The following is a 19,390-nucleotide window of genomic DNA, read 5'->3' as shown; positions in this document are numbered from 1 at the left end:
TCACTGACCGACATCTTTTGTAACGCCAGTGTGTTTGGATCAGGCTTCGTTTGTTGTTGTTGGCCCCTCCGCAGGGCTCAGAGTGACACCTTCTGCTTCCCGTCGGGGGAAAATTTCCTGCAACGCATATTAAATAGGTTTAATAAATTTAATAAATAAGGGCTGCACAGTGGCACAGTTGGTAGCACTGTTGCCTTGCAGCAAGAAGGTCCTGGGTTCGATTCCCGGCCGGGGTCTTTCTGCATGGAGTTTGCATGTTCTCCCTGTGCATGCGTGGGTTCTCTCCAGGTACTCCGGCTTCCTCCCACAGTCCAAAAACATGACTGTCAGGTTAATTGGTCTATCTAAATTCTCCCTAGGTGTGAGTGTCCCATAAACTCCCAGTAAAACGTGAATAGTTAATGGGGGATAAATTAATAATTTAGTGTTTTTGCAGCGGTAAGTGATGTATTTAATCCAAATTCTCTCTAAATTTTCTCTCCTCCGGCTCGGCTCCTCTGGGTCCGAAGTCCGAACCTCTTCCTCCCTCCCTCTTCATCAGCCGCTGCCTGACATGCAGAGCGGCGGCGGCGGAGTTAGCATTAGCGGCTAACGCACATTCAGCGCTGATGATGGATGTGACGGGCCTCCTGTTCGGTTTTAGTGACTGAAAGTAACAGAAAATCTCCTGCTGATGTGTTAGGAGCAGGAGAATACAGAAAACCCAACATGGATTTGTTTTTCTGCTTTTTGTCGCCATGTTTGACAGAACCTGGTGAGAATATTGGAAATTAAAGTTTAAAGAAGCAGCTGCAATAAGCAATAAATCAATTAATTGCATGATTTTTCTTTCTCTTTAAAAATTAAAATAAGTCTTCAGTGTGGTTCATTGGTCTTAACGAGCTTCTTTATTTCGAAGGACGATTTTTGTATTTGTTTTCTAATTCATTTTATTTGTTGTTTCTGTTGTTTTGTTTGTTTATTTTTGAATATTTAGTTCCAGTTCCAGTGGTAAATATTAATTAGAGGTTTAGTGCTCTTTATTATTATGCCATTGCAATTATATTACTTGAAAATGGTCTCAAAACAACAATACTATCCTTTATCGCAATAGCTTCTGGGACAATTTATCACCAAGCTAATTTATTATTGTAACATTGTAACAAACGTTTCTGGACGATAAATTGTCCCAGAAATGATTGCGATAAACAATAATATTGTTGTTTTTTTATTATTGTTGTTATTTTCAAATAATATATTGGTAAAGGATCAAAAATCAATTAACTTTTAACACTGGAACTGGAAGATATTTTAAATATAAAAAATAAATAAACAAAACAACAAATAGAAGGGATACTAACTAAATCACCAAACTGAAGGCTTTTATCGTCCATTTTTTAGTAGAAAGAGAAAAACACTAAAACAATCATGCAAATGGAAATTATGACGCTCAAATATATCAACATATCTGCAACAAAACGGAAAATAATCGCGGTTGACTGTTTTGGAGTTTCTCCAAGTTTACTGAAGACTTTTTAAAAGTTCAGCTGTCCTGTTTTTATGTAGCGTTATTCCCCCACTCTGCATGTAAAAGTTTAATTTAAAACATAACATTTTCCTCTGTGAAAGAGGGAAGTCTTCGTGACGTCGGCTCAGCTGTAGCTGCCGACTCAGTCCAAACTTTCTGCACATGTTTTGTTATGTAGGCAGTTCTTACGCAAGAGACCTGCAGCCGAGCCTCAGGCTAGCTGTTTTTTCCTCCGTTTGTCCGCTACAGTAGGAATGTAGAAGATAAGTCTGTCATCACGAAAACACGCAGAAAATTGAGCAATAACTGAAGCCATATGAGTGCAGGTCAGACGGCGACGGTTCCTCCGGCTTTCCTCAACATTTCACAGCTTCAAAACAAACTATGGAGCTTTATTTTACAGTGACTCATGAAACAGAGAACTTATCCAAGTGTTGAGTGTGTATTTTATATTTTCATCAGGTTGTTTATGAGCTCTAGCAATGAAGTAAAGGCGAAAGCATCCTATGTCACATTAAATGGATGCTTTCGCCTTTACTTCATTGCTAGAGCTCATAAACAACCTGATAAAAATATTTTCATAACTTCTTGATTAGATTGTACAATAATTAGAAAGTAAAATTTCTATTTTAATTAATAGCGGTAAGATAAGAACATAATAAATTGCTTTGCTGCTGTGAGTGGAAGAAGAAGTGGAGGCGACGTCACACTGTGTGAGAGAGAGGAGCTGCTGCATAACAAGATTTTGCTGTTATTTTAAAACAACAAATTTATTCAAGTTTGTATTTCCATCACCAATGAGGATCGGAGAATTAGAGCTTTTCTGAGATTTTTTGTTTGTTTTTGCTCGTTCCACAGCCACGACTCAAGAATGACGGAAGCTTGGCCATTAAATATGCAAATGATGGGCACTTTTGTGAAAAATTTAAAGATAATCTGATGAAAATGAAAACCGCAAGTGGGAAATATTTAATTCAACAAAATGCTCATCATTTTTAAATCACGTTCTTTTGCTTTCATTCCAGTTTTATGTTAAATAGAAACACAAAAATCCAGCCACTTTCACTCAAAGCAGATTTGGGCTGACCGTTAATTAAACAAAACATTTTTAAATAAAGAAATAATAACCTGTTGTTGTTGTGGACAATAGATTACAGTTACATCAGATAAAAAAGTTGAACATAATGGATCCTCAGAAATATTTTTAGGTTCTTTGCTTCTATTTTAATGAAAGATCCTTTTATGTTTCACGTCTACAATAACTTAAACTTTAACTTTTGAAAGTACATTGTTCCTTACATGAAGATCATATGTTATTTAGCATTTTAAAAAACCAATAAGTTGCATTCTTTTTTTGTAGCTTATGGTCCTAATTTTTTATTTATTTTTTTTGGCACCAAGTGATTTCAGTTCAACTATTTACACATTTATGGTAAAATGTTTGAACAGTACAGTGTTAGAGGATGTTCTTCTTGAAGATACCTGGAAGTTATGAGGTACAACATTTAATTCCCCCTTTGGACAAATAAATTATTTCTGAATTGAATTCAGATGATTCACAGTGAAAACATCTTACACTAACGTCTCCTCAGGTCATTTCTAAAACAAAGAGGAGAAATGTTTTCTTCAGGGAAACGGCTCCTGGATCGCAACAGATCTGATTCATCAACCTGAATTAAAGGAAAAAATCTATCAGATTCTTCACTGATTGCATAAAGACACAGTGATCTTCTTACAAAGTAAAAATCAGAGATTCCTTTGTGTCTTCTGGAGAAAAAGAACAAACTTCTTTATCAGTGCAACGCTTATGAAACAGAATAAAAATAATCAAAATTAGAGTAATTATTATGCAAAATCAAATTTTGCACTTTTTTACATTTCCATTTGGGTTTTTACAGCTTCTAAAAACAGTCAAAGTGCTTAAAAAAGCACATAGCCACTTTTAAACCATAAGTTTATGTTGTTATTGTCTGGAAATCGAGCCCAGCCCGTTACCTAGCAACCCAAGCTGAGCTCCAGCATATTTTGTCAGCTGGTTTTTGTGACTGTACAATGGCTGTTGGAAAAGACAAAGATCTGTCTTCCCTCTTTTGTTTTTCCCTTCCTCCCTTCTTTTATTTCTTTCTTCCCTTCCTACCAGTCTGTTACCTAGCAACACAAGCTGAGTTCCAGCAGGTTTGATCAGCTTCCTTTACGTTTGTACAATGGCTGCCAGAAAAGGCAAGTGTTGTGTTGTTGACTTATCATCCAGAAACCACTTGCTGCATTCTTTTTGGTTGTGCAGGATGCTCCACTTCTGCTTTTCAAAGATGTACGGTTGTATAATTGAGCATCTGTTTGCAGCCATTTTCCCGTGCAAGTGTAAACGTTGAGCTGGGGGGGGGGCGTGGCCAGCAGCATTTTAATTGAATTTAAAGTGACAGAGGCCCTATAAATGCTTGTTCTGAAACGTGTAACGAACATGTTTTATTTCGCCCATAGATAAATTCTAACCCTTTATCCTGTTCATTTCTGTGTTTTCAGGCAAAGCAGAAGGATGGGCGGGATCAGAGCGAGACGTCGGCCACCGTTACGCCCGGGGCCGAAGAGGAGCCGTTCTCCTGGCCGGGGCCGAAGACGCTGCGCCTGCGGCGGACGTCGCAGGGCTTCGGCTTCACGCTGCGCCACTTCATCGTTTACCCGCCGGAGTCCGCCTTCCACAACTCCCTGAAGGTAACGGCGACTTTTACGGCCCTGATGATGTTTGTTTGCCCACTTTGAAGGACCTAGGAGGTATTTGATCTGCCGCTCAAATCAGAAGGTTGTTTTTTAGGAATATCTTTCAGAATTTTAAGTTTTAAAAATATTCCTGAAACCATAACAAAAGGAGTAAAATATTAAATTTGCAGATTAAAAACGGTAACGGTTCAGAGCAGCACCTATTGGGTCCCAATTTAATAAAAATGTGACTTTTATCTGCAGAAATTAAGAAATCAATGCTCAGATGTGTGCTGCTTCTGTCGTTTAAACTTTACAAACAAAAAAGTTTCCGATCTTCCTGAAAGTGAAACTCCAGCTGTGTGTAGCCGTTCGGTTTCCTTTGATAGGAAAGTTTTTTTTTATTTTCTCACCCTGAATTGCCATAGCAGGATTTTTCCTTTTTAATATCTGAATAGAGTCAGACCTCCATGCATTTTATTTGGGTTTCATGTGATAAACTAACAGAACGTTAGTGTGAATATTTACATATGTACACTTGGAATCAGCTATCTTAAAAGTGCGGTGTGCTTTTATATTCAGCCCCTTTGAGATGTTTATATCAATTTAGCACATCTAGACATGAAAATAATCTCTGATTCACCTTTTCAAAGCAGCTTACCCATATCTAAAGATATGTCTGATTATTCTGGTTCTTTTGTTTTTTATGCTTTTTCTTTGTTTGACTCTTCTGATATTTTTTCCTCTGATTCTTTTTAATCTGATTCTTTTTCGTCTGATGCTTTGTCTGAATCTTATTTTTAGTCTGATTCTTCTGAATTTTTGGTTAGATTTTTTTTCCTTCTTCTGATTCTTTTCCTCTGATTCTTTATTTTCTGCATGGTTCCTCCCTTTCTTCTTCTCCAGAATAAGACTAAATCAAATTCATTGAAGTTGGCTAAAGCTGCACTGTAGTTTTTGTATTTCACTCTTCAGGATAATATAACCTTTAGTATTAGTTTATGTAAAGAGCCTTTACACATCCAAGCTGTGAATCCAAGTCTTAAAAAAAGTACCAAACGCTGTTTTCTGTCCTCCATCGCTGAAGATGTTGGCCGCTCTGTTTTGGCTGGAAGCCATTTTAATCCGCTCTTTGCCGTTCATCCTGGCTGCAGGCTAACTGGGGCTAAAGGGGCTTTTGGAAAATGCTAAACACAGCGGCGTTGTGGGTCGGCTTTCTTATCAAAGTCGGCCTCGTATTAGTTTTTGTGAGTGATAATTCAGGATAAGTTGGGTTTACTTTCCTCTGAAGTGTATTTGGTTAACCTCCTCTTTGTGCACAGAAGGATTTCCGACAAAGTTAGCGTAGCGCCTTCTGTTTATAGCTGTTGGCTTTGGTTCTGCATGCTAAAGGAGAAGCTGGTCGGATGTTCAGACGTTTGTGTAATCAGAGAAACGCGGGACGGTTTCTCCCAGAGGTTTTCTTGAATATTGTAGTCCATGGCGGGACATTTTTGTTCTTTGTGATCCTTCTGAAGATCAGTTGGAGCCGACAGTGAAGTAAGTCTGTTATTCTGGGAGCATCAACGGGGGATTTTCACACAGCTCTGAACCAGAGAATCATTTCCAGCTTGGTCACTTTAAATCAGCACATCTTTCCCAGGATCAGTTGATTAGTGGAGAGTAAACAAACTGGTGGATTCTAATTAATTTGAAGGCCCTGGATCAGGAGCTGGTGATTTAATCCTTCCTTAAGGATGCTGAGGTTTGTCTAAAGAGGTTCAGCCTTGAAATGCGACTGAGAGGGAAATTAAGGCTTTATGTGTTGACTTTTAATCCTAAACTACCCCAACATGTTGTTTTGTTTTCCTCCCTCATTAGATGATTAATTGGATTAATTGTAATTATTTATATAATCGTCAACCTATTTATTAATTGATTAATCATTAACTGCAGTATACAGACACAAACAACGGCAATTGATCAAAAAACAACGCACTCGAAGCAGTAATTAAGCCGAAACTGTACAAAATATACATTCATTTTGCATTTTATATTTAAAAATCTTCTTTGTCTGTAAATATTTTTCACCCAGAACTCTTCAAATGGAAAAGTTTTACCTTCACCTGGTTTGAATTATGTAAATAAAATCTGTTTAAGCACCTTTTGCTGTTCAACTTTTAATCTTAAAAAATAATCAAATAAATTAACCTTACACTGTATCAATGCTAAGTCAAGCAGGAAGGGAGCTAAGCTTTTCACAAGCTGATATTAACATTTTTTATTATTTACTTATATTAATTTATTTGTATTTTTTAATATATATTTATAATGTTGTATAAAATAGCCTTGGTAAAATTGGTTAAACGAAAAATTGTAGAATGTGGCAATTTTTAAAAATCCGATTAATTGTTAGATTAGGTTGCTAGGTAACAGGGCAGGGCTTCTCTGGGGTTGCTAGGCAACAGGGCATTGCCAGTTGAATGTGACTCAACATTCCAGAGGTTTTTGAAACCAAAACACCAAAAAGCATGAACTTATTCCAAACATTGGCCGATACCGACGTCTACTCTGATGTACCTTCTAAATTACTGGGAATTAGTGTAAAGTAACAATGTAATTTCCATAAACTAATGACCAACAGTTTCAATCAACCATCTGACAGGATTTTCTCTCTGTTTGTTTTGCAGGATGACGAGAACGGCAGCCGAGGTGAGTCCAGAACAAAACTTGTTTATTTACTGCCTCCATCTGTGACGTTTGCTGTGTGAGACCCCAGGTGCTTCACTGAGGAAAACACAGCAAACCATTTAATCTCATCTCTGCTTGGTGCTCCAATAAATGGGAGATAAATTATTATTGACCACTTGTTGCTCTGATGTATTGCCTCCCGTATGAGCAGAAACTTATCCATAGAAAGCTGTTTTTGTTGCAGGTTTATTTCAGTTCCACTGATTTAAAAAGGCTGTAATGGTTGTTTTCCTTGTTAAAAGCTGCACATCACAGCTGTAGTTGTCTCACACGTACGGAAGAACATTAAGGCAAAAAAAAGTTAATAAAATGTTGATTTTAAACTCATAATTCAGATTTTTTTACTTTATCAGAGATATTACTTTTTTATCAGAATTATGATTGTAAACTAGAAATTATGACAGAATTTCAATGAATACTAATTCTTTGTCAATCTATGTAAAAATCCTAATAAATAATCAAACATTCTTAGATGTATGTCAGTTATATTATCACTATATGAAAATAATCACATAAATGTTTCTTTCTTGTTATAGGATTTGTAAACCTGCACTTTGGCCTTTCCCAATTTTACTTGCTAGACCTTCCTGATGCTACATAAACAATTTAAATAATTCTGATACTTTGAAAAATGTCTGAATTTTGAGAAAAGAAATTCTGAATTCTGAGGGGAAAAAAGTAGAAATTCTGAGAAAAAGTTGAAATTCCACAAAAAAAAGTCAAAATTCTGAGGAAAAGTTCAAATTTTTATTTGAAAAAAGTTGGAATTCTGAGAAAGTAAGCCGAAAGTCCAAGAAAAAAAGTCGAAATTTTGAGAAAAAAATCTCAACACTTTGAGAAAAGAGTTTGAGATCTGAGGAGAAAAGTCAGAATTCTGAAATTAAAGTAATATTTTTATTAGTACATATAGTATCTGTGAGGTAGCGATGCAGTTTGCGGTCTTTGCTCTCTGGCACGGACGCCCTGGCAGCCCGTACTCTGATCCTGGCGCGGCCTCGGCATTCCTCTGAGCATCCGGCTCGTCTTTCCAACCGTTCAGTATGCGGCTCACGTCTGCGGCCCAGCAGGACCGCTCTGCTGCTCTTCATCAGAAACCTTCAAACAGCCACATCAGTCACATCCACATGTACACGCACAGCCGCAAACCTTGCCTCCATGTGCGCCTGCGGTCATCTGCAGAAACTTTGAATGTTCCCCATTCCTGAGTTGCTTATCTGGGATTCTTGAAGTGTTTCAAAATAAGAGCAAACATCGGTTATTTCTTGGAAATAGCTGCACAGAGAGGAAGATAATCCATCTTTAGCTTTTTGTTTGTCTTGGAAAGCTCCCAGAGCCCCGACGGGGGGAGGAAGTCGGGTGTTTCAGCAGTTGTTGAGTCACCAGTAGGCAACGAAAGTGTAAAAAAAAATCCCTGGAAGTGAAAGCAGGGTCAGTGGAGCATCTGACATAAATCTGACCTCAATGTTCTCAAATGAGAATCAGAGAGATTCCTGTAAGTGTCCCTCATCCTCCCCTGTGAGCCTGTGGTGTCACATTCCTCCTCTCACCCCTCACCAACAAAATTAACTCCTCCATGTTCTCCCTTCCCTCTCATTGTGTGATTCTTCCCCGGACGGGAACGTTTCTGAGCGTCCTGGGAGAGATTTGGGTCATTTTCAACCTGCTGACGGCTCGGTACCGCCGCAGGGTTTCGGAAACTAAGATGAGGAATGTCGGGAATTCCTGCAAAAAGTCAATAGACAAGTAGATAAACACTTCATATGTTGCAACATGTATAGCTGAAACCTGATATGTACATACACGGTTTAACTTTTCTGTCTGACTTTAAGGGTTCATTCCCACCAGCCGTGTTTAATCCGCTTTAATCCACTCCAGTTTGTCTGCCTAGAAAGTCCGGTTCATTTGGGAAGGTGTGAATGCACAATCTAACCAAAAAGGTGAACTCTGGTCCGCCTACAAACCTCAGTATTAGTTTGATTAAAGTGAACTCTGATGCAGTTTGAACGCACATGTGAATGCCAAATGGACCAGAGACGACTTTAAAAGCAGGAGCTGGTCTAAAGTGCAGGGCATTCTGTGTAAAAACCGCCAAAACAAACGCGCATGTAAAGCGTTAAATGAAAAATGACTAGTGAACTTCAACCGACGACAAAGAGATATCCTACAACTAAAATCTGATGTTATGCCTTTGTTTACGTTTTGTGAAGAAGGAAGTTGCAGTCATTGTCTTTTTCTGGGGTTTTCATGTTGCTTCCTTCTGTGGTTCTTGGTGCAGCGCCCCCACAGGTGAGGAGGGGAACAGGTTTTTGAAAAGGTTTTGTTAGTTTGACACAGTGCAGCAGGAAAGTGAACCACAGCAGCTGAAAATGTAACAAATGGCGCAATTTTGGTCCCAAATAGAACCAAATCTAAAGGACTGTCAGGTGGGAAAACAGCCTCAATCAGATCAAACCTTTTCCATTTTAGGTCAGCTAGAATAATGAATGAGAAGTTTGCTTTTCCTTCCACAAACTTTTAACAATATTTTGCTGACATTTTGACCCATTCCTCCTAAGTATTGCATTTGGGTTGCATTTGCCTGACTTGTTTGTTCCATTGGTGTCCAAGCTGTAACTTCCTGGCTGATGCGTAGGGATTATCCGTGTTTCCTTGTCTGTCCTGCTAGGCGCACCAGTCCCTCCTGCAGCAGAACACAAGCCATTTTAGCCATTTTAACCTTCGATATTTAATCCACAGTGAAGAACGTCGTCATGACTTTGATTTCAGTGGTTTCTCTTGTTGATATGCACGTTGTTGTGGTTGCTATGTGACGACTGCGGCTGCAATCGGTCCAAAACATTCATAACGTCAGCGAAAAGCTATGTGAAGTCACACCGAAACGTGGACGGATAACACAAGCCATGTGCCTGGCGGTTTTAGCGTTCAGGTCAGCGCAGTAGGTGGGGGTCGGCTGACTGCTTGGTGTTGCCGCTGGACGCTCTTCAATCCTCCAGAAAGAACAAAACGCACAAACAAGCTTTAGTTCTTTAAAATCTATGAAAACCAAGCTGGAGTTTTGGAGTTTATTTGCTTTCACAGCAGTTGTGTACATACCAAGAGGCTGCTATCCCAAATCTAAATTTCTGTCGTTTTCCCTCTGACTGCTCCAGTCCCGTTGTGTGTTTTAACAAGCTGTTGAAGGGTAAAATCCCAAATTTCCCTTTTCTTTTCTGCAATGCTTGTTAAACCGCACAGCAAGAGGAGCAATACACAAAAATTTCCCATCTGTCAAAATATTTGCTTTTCTTTCAACATGAGTCTCTTCCCAACTTTATTTCCTCACTTTTCTTTCCTTTTCGTTTTTGCTTGGATTTCAATTTGTTCCCATAAAGTCTGCGGAGGGAATGCGAGGCAGCACAAGCAAACAGGATTCCTGTTTTCTCCAGTGAGCCTTTTCAAACACGCCTCACTTTTCTCCTCTTCCCTTGTTATCCAGTTGCTTCATACCAGTATTTGTCTGTTTGTGCTTTCTGGATGTGAACAGTGACCCTACACAATCATCCTGAATGGAAATGTAGAGTAGGGCTGAAACGATTAATCGAATTCATTGTGATTAACCGATTATTCAAATAATTGTTAACTAAATCAGCAATTTAAAAAAGGCTATTTGCTGTAAGAACAACATATTTAGAGCAGTAATTAAGCAAAAACAAAAAGGAACATTTTGCATATAAGGCAAATAAAAATCATTTGTCTGTAAATATATTCTACCCAGCTGTGTCCTCAGCTCACATAGTTTAAGTTTCACCCTGTAGAAGTTGTCTATTTGATTCGTTGTATATGTTTTTTTTTTTGTATAAAATAAGATTTAGTGGTTAAATGACAAATTTGCAGAATGTGCCGATTTTTAAAAAATTTGATTAATCATCACAATAATTTATTAATCGATAACCAAAAAAACAATTGGTTGCAGCTTCGATATATATTAATCACTTATCTTAACAGTTTGATTTTGGACTGTGGGAGGAAGCCAGAGTACCCAGAGAGAACCTATCTATTCAGTGGAGTACAGGTGTAAAGGTAAACAAAAATTATGATTTGGTACATCTTTGGTGATTTAAAAATAAAAATGAGTTGAAAAATATGCTTTCCCCCCCACTTCAATCAGTTCTAAAAAGTTTTTTTTTTTAAATTCCAGTAGGAATTGTATTTTATTATGTTCTAAAATTTAAAAAAGTAGACATTTAGGAATTGACAAGAGATGTTTTGGGAATTAGTATCAGAAAATATGATAAGAAGTTTCACTTGCTGCTTTTCAAGATGAAGTAAGATAATTTTTTATGTGAATTAATTCTAATTTTATTGAATTTAGCAGATGCAATTAGTGCAACGTAATGAGACACAAACTGCTCTAAGTGTTATAATGGTTAAACAGCAGCCATCTTGGATTTTAAGGTCAGGTTTGGTGAAAAACCATTTTTCTCACTCAAAATCCTGGAATCAAAGCTTCTTCCTGTTAGTTTATTCATTTAATGATAATCTGATCCTAGTTTTTGTATTAATTATCACTCATTCTGTCACATTGTAAATTAAATATCAGAACAAACCAAGAAGCTGGCCCTCAATTATTCCTAATTTTTGAAAATTAATTAAAGTTTTGCATGTTCAGTCCTTCACATTCTTTTTTTCCTTTTATTGGCTCTCTGGTTTTGCTAGGTACAGTTGGATAATCTTTTCCAGGGAATGTTGAGCTTATTTTCAGTTTTCCTGGAAATAGATTCGGCATTTGAGGCTGAAATTAAACCAACAAGCTCCAGATGTTTGTCACTTGTTCCCCTGCTTGAACCTAATCTCCCTTGTTTTGTTGTTTGCCTCATTTAGCAAAGAGAAAACAAATCATTGGACATATTTTAGCTGCATGTATCAGTGTGATGTTAATTTCTTCCACCCAAGTGGGTTTTGGTATGTGTAATTCATCTGAAAAAAGTGATGGAAAGAACTCTCCCACCTTCCTGTTCTGGTGGGAAAACAACAGGCATGTATGTGTTTTACTGTGTTTTGAAGGGAGTGTGTGTACGGACAGATGTAGCAGCGTCGTCAGTTTGAGGTTTGAACACGAATATTTAAAGTTAGACACACAATTACAAAAAGTTTAGGTAACAATTTTACAACCAGGTGAGGTTTGATTCCTTGGCAGAATTTGGGTTTAATCAAACTCTAGTTTGTTGGCTAGAAGATCTGGTTTGTTTGCGTAATCAACAAAAAAAATGCACTCTGGTCCACCTACAAACCAAGATCTCAGTTTAGTGCGGCTTGAATGCATATGTAAACGCCAAGCGGGCCAGAAACCGCCCCAAAAGCAGGAACTGGACTACAACGTTGGGCATTCTGGGTAAATACAACCAAAACAAACGTGTTAGCAGGAGGAATGCTTCGTAGTCTTTTACCACAACTGCTAAAAATCTGACGCTACTCCATTTTGTTTACATTTTGTGAAGAAGGAACCTGTGTCAATGTCTTTTTCAGAGGTTTTGTGTCATTGACTTCACTGGTTCTTGGTGCAGCGCCACCACAGGTGAGGAGGGGAACAGGTTTTTCGAAAGATTTGGTTAATGTGAATCCAGTGCACATTTGGTCCCCTTATGGAACCAAATGTGAAAACAGGTTCTTCTTAGCAGGTGTTTTCCTGAATTTACTGGATATTTTCCTGAAATTTTGTCAATTTGCTAGGTACTATATATGGGGACATATTGTGCTAAATTCACATTTTGCATGTTTTCATACTTCCACTTGAGTTACCACTGTTTCTGAAAACTGCCCAGGCATTTTAAAAAAACTACGTTTTGTCACCTGGGCCAAAATTGTCAGCTGAAAAATAATTTTTTTTTAAAACTAACGTTACCAAAATGTGTGTTTTTTTTTGTCACCTAATCAACAATAAACTAAGCATGACATATTTTTATTAAACAAATAAAGTAGTTCAATATAATATAACATAATTTTTGCATGTTTTCCTTGTTAAATGAAATGTAAGCAGTTTGCTTATTATTTTGGGCTTCAATAAAGAAAACAGAAAAAATATTTTGTCTGTCAGCAATAAAAACAAACTCTTGGCCTGTCTTCACTTCAAAACAGTTTCTGTAGTTAGATGAGCTTTATTGTAGGAATTAAAAGCAGATTTGGGTGCACCAATGATTCTTTAGAGGATAAATCAATGAGTAGATGAGGTCCTAGTTACCATGACAACAGGAGTAAACCAGGAATCTTGGAAAAGATGATCACCTTGTGTTGCATGTAAGATTTTTGCATGTAGATTTTAATTTAAAAGTTGTAGTTTTGTCCTAATTTATTTAATTTATTATTGAATTGTGGTTGTGGGGCTGCACAAAATCACTGCAGTGGGCCTCAAATGGCACACGCACCTCACTTTGAACACCCCTGGTTTACAGAGTTCAGCATTTAGAGGTGTTTGATGGTTTTTGAGGGAAATTTGAGTTTTAATTTCATGTAAAGTTTACTTGTGCCTTGACCTTCCCACACTAAAGACGGTGCGTTCGTTGCCAGGATTTTACGCTTCCCGTCATCAGGTTTCTCCTGTGGATCCGACCTGCTGCAGATAATCATCTAAACATAAACAAAGGCCTTCTCCTCTGGCCTGGAAGCACATGTGCGCCGCGTCATGTATGTTCGTACATCTGTATGTGGTTGCGGCGGCTTGTAAACGTGAGAGCGCTAATGCTAATGTGGAAGCGGGCTGTGTTTTTACGCCGAGGTTAATGCAGGGATTTGGCAGCAGACCCAGCTCTCTGTAGAATAATATTATCTAACCCAGAACAACATGGGAGCGGCGGGTCGGCCCACACAGCCGGGCCCAGCTGGGCGGCGGGGCCGGCTGCCAACCAGAGACCAGCGCTAACTGGGAGCTGCTACCTGCAGACAGGAGACCAGTTAGAGTCAGGCTGAAGCAAACAATCATCCAACTGTTCATCCATCCTTCTGCTCATCCATCCGTCCATCCATCCATCTGTTCATCCATCCATCCATCCATCCATCTGTTCATCCATCCATCCATCTGTTCATCATCCATCTGTTCTTCCATCCATCCATCTGTTCATCCATCCATCCATCTGTTCATCCATCCATCCATCCATCTGCTCATCCATCTGTCCATCCATCCATCCATCTGTTCATCCATCCATCTGTTCATCCATCCATCCATCTGTTCATCCATCCATCTGTTCATCCATCTGTTCTTCCATCCATCTGTTCATCCATCTGCTCATCCATCTGCTCATCCATCCATCCATCCATCCATCCATCCATCCATCCATCCATCCATACATCCATCCATCCATCCATCCATCCATCCATCCATCCATTTATCTCTTCATCCATCCATCCATCCGTCATTTTAAAGTTTCCCAATTTTAAACCTAATTCCTGATTTCTGGAGATTATTTCATCATCACACGGTTTGTTCCCAGTTTGGGAGAAATTCGTTATTTTAACCTCTTGAATGTTTATGAGCGACAGAATCTGAGAGGAAATATGAAGCTAGCAGGATTTTAGTAATGAAGCATCGTTTATCATTTAATTAAATCGGGTGAGATCGGTTCGGTTGGGATGGATGAAGCCTTAGTAGAGGAGCAGTGAAGCTCTTAGCGCCCTCCTGTGGACGACTTGGAGAAAGATTTAAACGTCTGTAAATAAAATAACTGATGGGTTTTTGCTGCTGCATTTCTAACATTAGGTCAGTATCACTTTTACATCGAAACGGTTATTTTTAATCTTTTGTTCAAACATCACTGCCCAGCGAGTCGATGTCAGTGTAATAAATAATTAAAGTGTTGGCTCTGATGATATGCAGTGACCTAGTTCTTCAAACCGGTTCTCTTTCTGCCTGAGTTTAACTTCTTGCAATCTCAAATCAAAGCCGAGGCTGTGATAAAGCAAATTATATAAAAACTGAATCTCCTGTTTCACTCAGGTGAAAAAAAATAAAATAAAATTAGGAATGATTTTCTTCTGCTGTAAAATATTGAATAATTAATAAATTAACTTGCATCATAAAAGCCAAGATATCCGGTTTAACTAGAGATAAAAGCAGTTGGGTTTTAAGTGGTGCTACAAATATCTCTATTTACATATTTATATACAAATACTTTATTTATCCTCAAAAATTACTGAAATATTTTCATTAATGTATTTTAAGGCGTTGCTGTTATTGATGGTGATACTGTGGGCTGGAAGGGGCTCCAGTAGCAGTCAGTCTTACAACAAATCTGTAGAGGCCTCTGACTGAAGATTGCTGCTGACAGAATCATGACATTCTAACAGTTCAATATCTCTGAAGCAGAGGTGAAATTTCGCAGCAAAATATCCCAGATTACAGCATGTTATAAATTAAATAATCTGTCAGTGGAACTCGTACTTTATAACCAGATTATTATGGATTAAAAGGTTTACAAATACTACTTGAACTACTACATTATCAGTTATAAAAACTAATTTTTTGTAACTAATAACTCCTTCTGAAAACACCAGTGTTCCTTTGAATACGTTTTAAACAGTTTGAACTGTTTTGAACTTTGTAATCAAACTGTAATTCTGCGTTTTGGAGCAGCTGAAGTCGCCGCTTGTGTTTTTAATTAAAGCCAGCTGCATTTTATGCTTTTACTAAGATACTTTGGAGCATTAAAAATGTCCAAAGCTTGAGATTTCCACGTTATCCCACTCATCCAGCTGCAGGCTTGGAAACTTGCAGAATCCAATTTGTGCTGAAGAGTTCGGTGAGGTTGGAGAGAGACAAGAGGGGAGGAGTGTGTTTGTAGGCAAGATGCACGTACAGCATGCAGCATGCGCTTTGCTGCAGCATGCGCTTTGCTGCAGCATGCGCTTCACTGCAGCATGGACTTCACTGCAGCATGCGCTTCACTGCGGCATGGCGGGTTGCAGTCAGAAAGAGTAGATCATGAAATGTTACTCTGTTTCTGAGAAAATCTGCTTCAGTCTAGCAGTTAAGTATTAAGTTTAAAATGAATTTATCTATTTTTGCTTAGTACTTTAGCTAAAAATAAATTCACCTTGCAAAATATGTAACTGTTATTTTATATTGTCTACAGTCAAATCTGGTACCAGATGCTCTTCCTTTAGTTGTTTCTAAAGTAGTTGAGTTGTTTTATGCAGACAATCTAAACATTATATTAGTCTGCTGCAGTACCATGCCAGCCCACAAGAGGGAGGCAGTGCTGTGCCGTTAGACTGAAAACAAAGTGAATAACCACAGCGAAGAAGGGCATCTACTGATTGATTTTACTTAAATGGGACAGTATATAAAACTTCTCACAGGTTTTTTTTATCCATTAGTGTTTCAAACTGTTAAATTGAAAAACTGGGAAATCTGGTTCGAAATGTCCTTAAATTTTTTACTTTTTATAACTTCATTAAGACTAAGACTGCAATTAATGATTATTTTAGTTTACGATTATTCTGACGAGTAATCGATTAATCGTCAGAAATAGTTGTTGATTAATCTGAGGATTAATCAATAAATCATATTTTTAAAATTTACACATTCTACTGATTTTTCACATAACTACTAAAACCTTTTCTTTAAATATTACATTACATTAAAAAATGCAAATAATCGATTTGATTAATTTTTAAAAAAAATAAGCAAATAAACATTTTTAAATGCAGAAACATTTCATTCATTCCTTCAGTAAATTTGAAACAGGTGAAGCTCAAGCTATGCCACTTAGGAAGTTTTGGGTAAAACATATCTACAAACAAAATATTTTTATCTTACATGCAAAATTTATGCATATTTCAGTGACGTTCGGTGAGGCTCATAGCTGGTGAGGCTCTGCGCCACCTGTCTCCTCTGACTGTACGTCACTGGCATATTTTCCACAGTTTTGGCTTATTTACTGCTCTTCGTGTGTTGTTTTCCATAAACAACATAAGGCAAATAGCCTTTTTTAAAAATCTGTAAACTCCAGATAACAATTAATCAATTAAAAACTAGTTTATTTCACAAATCAATTAATCACGAATAATATGATTAATCGTTTTGGCTGTAATTAAAACATTTTTAAAATCCTGTCAATTAGAGCTTATTTTTAGATTTTATGATTGAAAAGCTTCAGTTTTCTGCCTGTTCTTCCATGAATGAAACAGAAAGTTAGAAACTGTGACGCCTACTTACGTCTCCTCGCTCTGACCAATAATCTTCATGCCTTTTCTCTCTCTTATCATCGCCAGGGAGACAGAGGAACCGCCTGGAACCTATGGACACCATTTTCGTCAAGCAGGTGAAGGAGGGAGGCCCCGCCCACGGAGCTGGACTCTGCACAGGTACACAGCATCATTTGTCATGAGTGGAAATTGCCAAGCAAAACAAACAGGAGGTAGAAAATAACAGATGGCTCCTCTGTGGGGGGCTGAACAAAGTCTAACATTCTTTTCTCCTGCATTCCTACTTTTTTTCTCATCTTATTTATACATGAATCAGTTCTAATTATAAGCAAAGAGGATAAAAATACTTGAAGTGTTGAGACAATGAATCAGCAGCGTAAAGTTTAAAGTGAAGGTGATGTTAGGAGCGCCGGGTTGCCAGGTCATCATGCTTCTTACAGGAAATGTTACAGTAAGTGGTCTGGACAAGCCTAAAGAGCTGCTTTTATCTGTCTGCCCTCCTGGGAGAAGGGAGTGTTTTCCCACATTTATCCGGTTTATCCCCCAAACTCACCTCGCCTCGCTTCCTGTTGGTGATGGCCATCTTCAGAAACCCTGAACCCACTGTCAAATAAACACACATTGTTCCTGTTAGATCTGAGCAGAGGTAATGTATGTTTGTGCTGCATGGTCTCTCTGCTCAGTAATTATGTGAAGTGTTTTTCTGATTCCTTAGTAGCAGGTTCTCTAAATTATTTCCTTAATTCCTTCCAGGGGATCGGCTTGTGAAAGTGAACGGAGAAAGCATCATTGGGAAAACTTACTCCCAGGTCATAGCCCTGATCCAGAACAGGTAGGACTGCAACCAGGCGGCGCCTTGATTTTAACGTTTCATCATTTTTTACAAGGCAAAAAAATCCAAAAACATCTTGAAAGTATGAAACTAGAGCTGCAACTAACTATTATTTTAGTAATCGATTTATCTGTTGATTATTCTCATGATTAATTGATTAATCAAGTAAAAATGGGACATTTAACAATTTTTTTAGCTACTTAAGCCTTTTTTATGGCTTAAGGCTTTTTAAATTGACTTAACGCTTAAAATGAACTTGCAGTTATTTTAATAATCGATTAATCAGTAGATTTGTCTGATGATTAGTTGAATAAAAATGGCATATTTTACAGATTTTTAAATTAACCACCTCTATAGCCTTCTTTAAGGTTTAAGACTTTTTATAGTGACATAAGGCTTAAAATGAACTAACAATTATTTTAGTAATTGATTAATCTGTCAGTTATTCAGATGATTAATCAATTAATCAAATAAAAATGGCACATTTTATAATTTTTATGTATTTAAGGTTTAAAAAAAGTTCATTACAAAAACCTTTTAAAAGTGACTTAAGTCTTAAAGTAAACTAACAGTTATTTTAGTAATTGATTAATTGATTAATCGAATAAAAATGACGCATTTTACATATTTTTTATTTAACCACTTAAGCCTTTTTAGACATTAGAAATAAATAATTAATTAGATAATTAAACAAATAATTCACTAGTTTTTTTCTAATTAAGAAATATTTTATCTTAAATGTAAAATTTATATCTTTTTTGTGCAGTTTTGGCTTAATTACTGAATACTCAAGTTAACGATTAATCGATGGCTAAATTAGTTGACAATTATTTCAATAATCGATTAATCACGATTAATTTGATTAATCATTTCAGCATCACATGAAATACAATCTTTCTGTTGTGTTTTGCAACACAGGGAGTTTTAAAAAACACTTTTGTCACAAAAAATCTTCTTTACAAAGAGGAAGGAGGAACAAAATAACAAACTGGCAGTAAAATGATAAAAAACAGATGTTTAACAATCCATCAACATCTCGTTGATAAATGCATATTTTTATTGTAAAGAAATTTGCATCACCAACCTTTCTGCTTATCCTCTGCTGACACCTTTAAAGCTTTTTGTTGGTTATAAAATCAGCAGACTGGAGATTAAACTTGAGTTTTTTTGTCATTTTTGTATCCGTTTCCTCTCTGATCCATCAGCGATGCCTCGTTGGAGCTCTGTGTGATGCCAAAAGATGAAGACATTTTGCAACTGGTATGCATCTGTTCTGTTATTACTACAAATTCACCTCATTAGTCTAGATTTAATCAATATTTTAAAATAAAAACTGTTTGGGCGACAATCCATCAATAATAATTTATCTCCCATTTAGTGGAGCACCAAGCAGAGATGAGATTAAATGGTTTGCTGTGTTTTCCTCAGTGAAGCACCTGGGGTCTCAC

The 19,390-nt window shown here is 37.4% G+C and overlaps 1 protein-coding gene across 4 annotated transcripts in view; it reads left to right on the top strand.

The window, feature by feature from the left end:
- The window catches only part of arhgap21 (Rho GTPase activating protein 21), an 87,467-nt gene that overhangs the window by 40,650 nt on the left and 27,427 nt on the right, over positions 1–19,390 (top strand). For all 4 annotated transcript variants that reach the window (XM_023325995.1, XM_023325994.1, XM_023325993.1 and 1 more), the window contains 5 exons: positions 4,031–4,219; positions 6,874–6,895; positions 17,177–17,269; positions 17,864–17,942; positions 19,148–19,202. In XM_023325995.1, the coding sequence (XP_023181763.1) occupies positions 4,031–4,219; positions 6,874–6,895; positions 17,177–17,269; positions 17,864–17,942; positions 19,148–19,202 (438 nt within the window). The remainder of the gene's footprint in view (positions 1–4,030; positions 4,220–6,873; positions 6,896–17,176; positions 17,270–17,863; positions 17,943–19,147; positions 19,203–19,390) is intronic.

This window comes from Xiphophorus maculatus, chromosome 21, assembly GCF_002775205.1.
Source record: "Xiphophorus maculatus strain JP 163 A chromosome 21, X_maculatus-5.0-male, whole genome shotgun sequence".
Taxonomy (NCBI): domain Eukaryota; kingdom Metazoa; phylum Chordata; class Actinopteri; order Cyprinodontiformes; family Poeciliidae; genus Xiphophorus; species Xiphophorus maculatus.
Note: the sequence above shows the minus strand (reverse complement) of the source record. Positions and strands in the feature narration are given on the sequence as shown.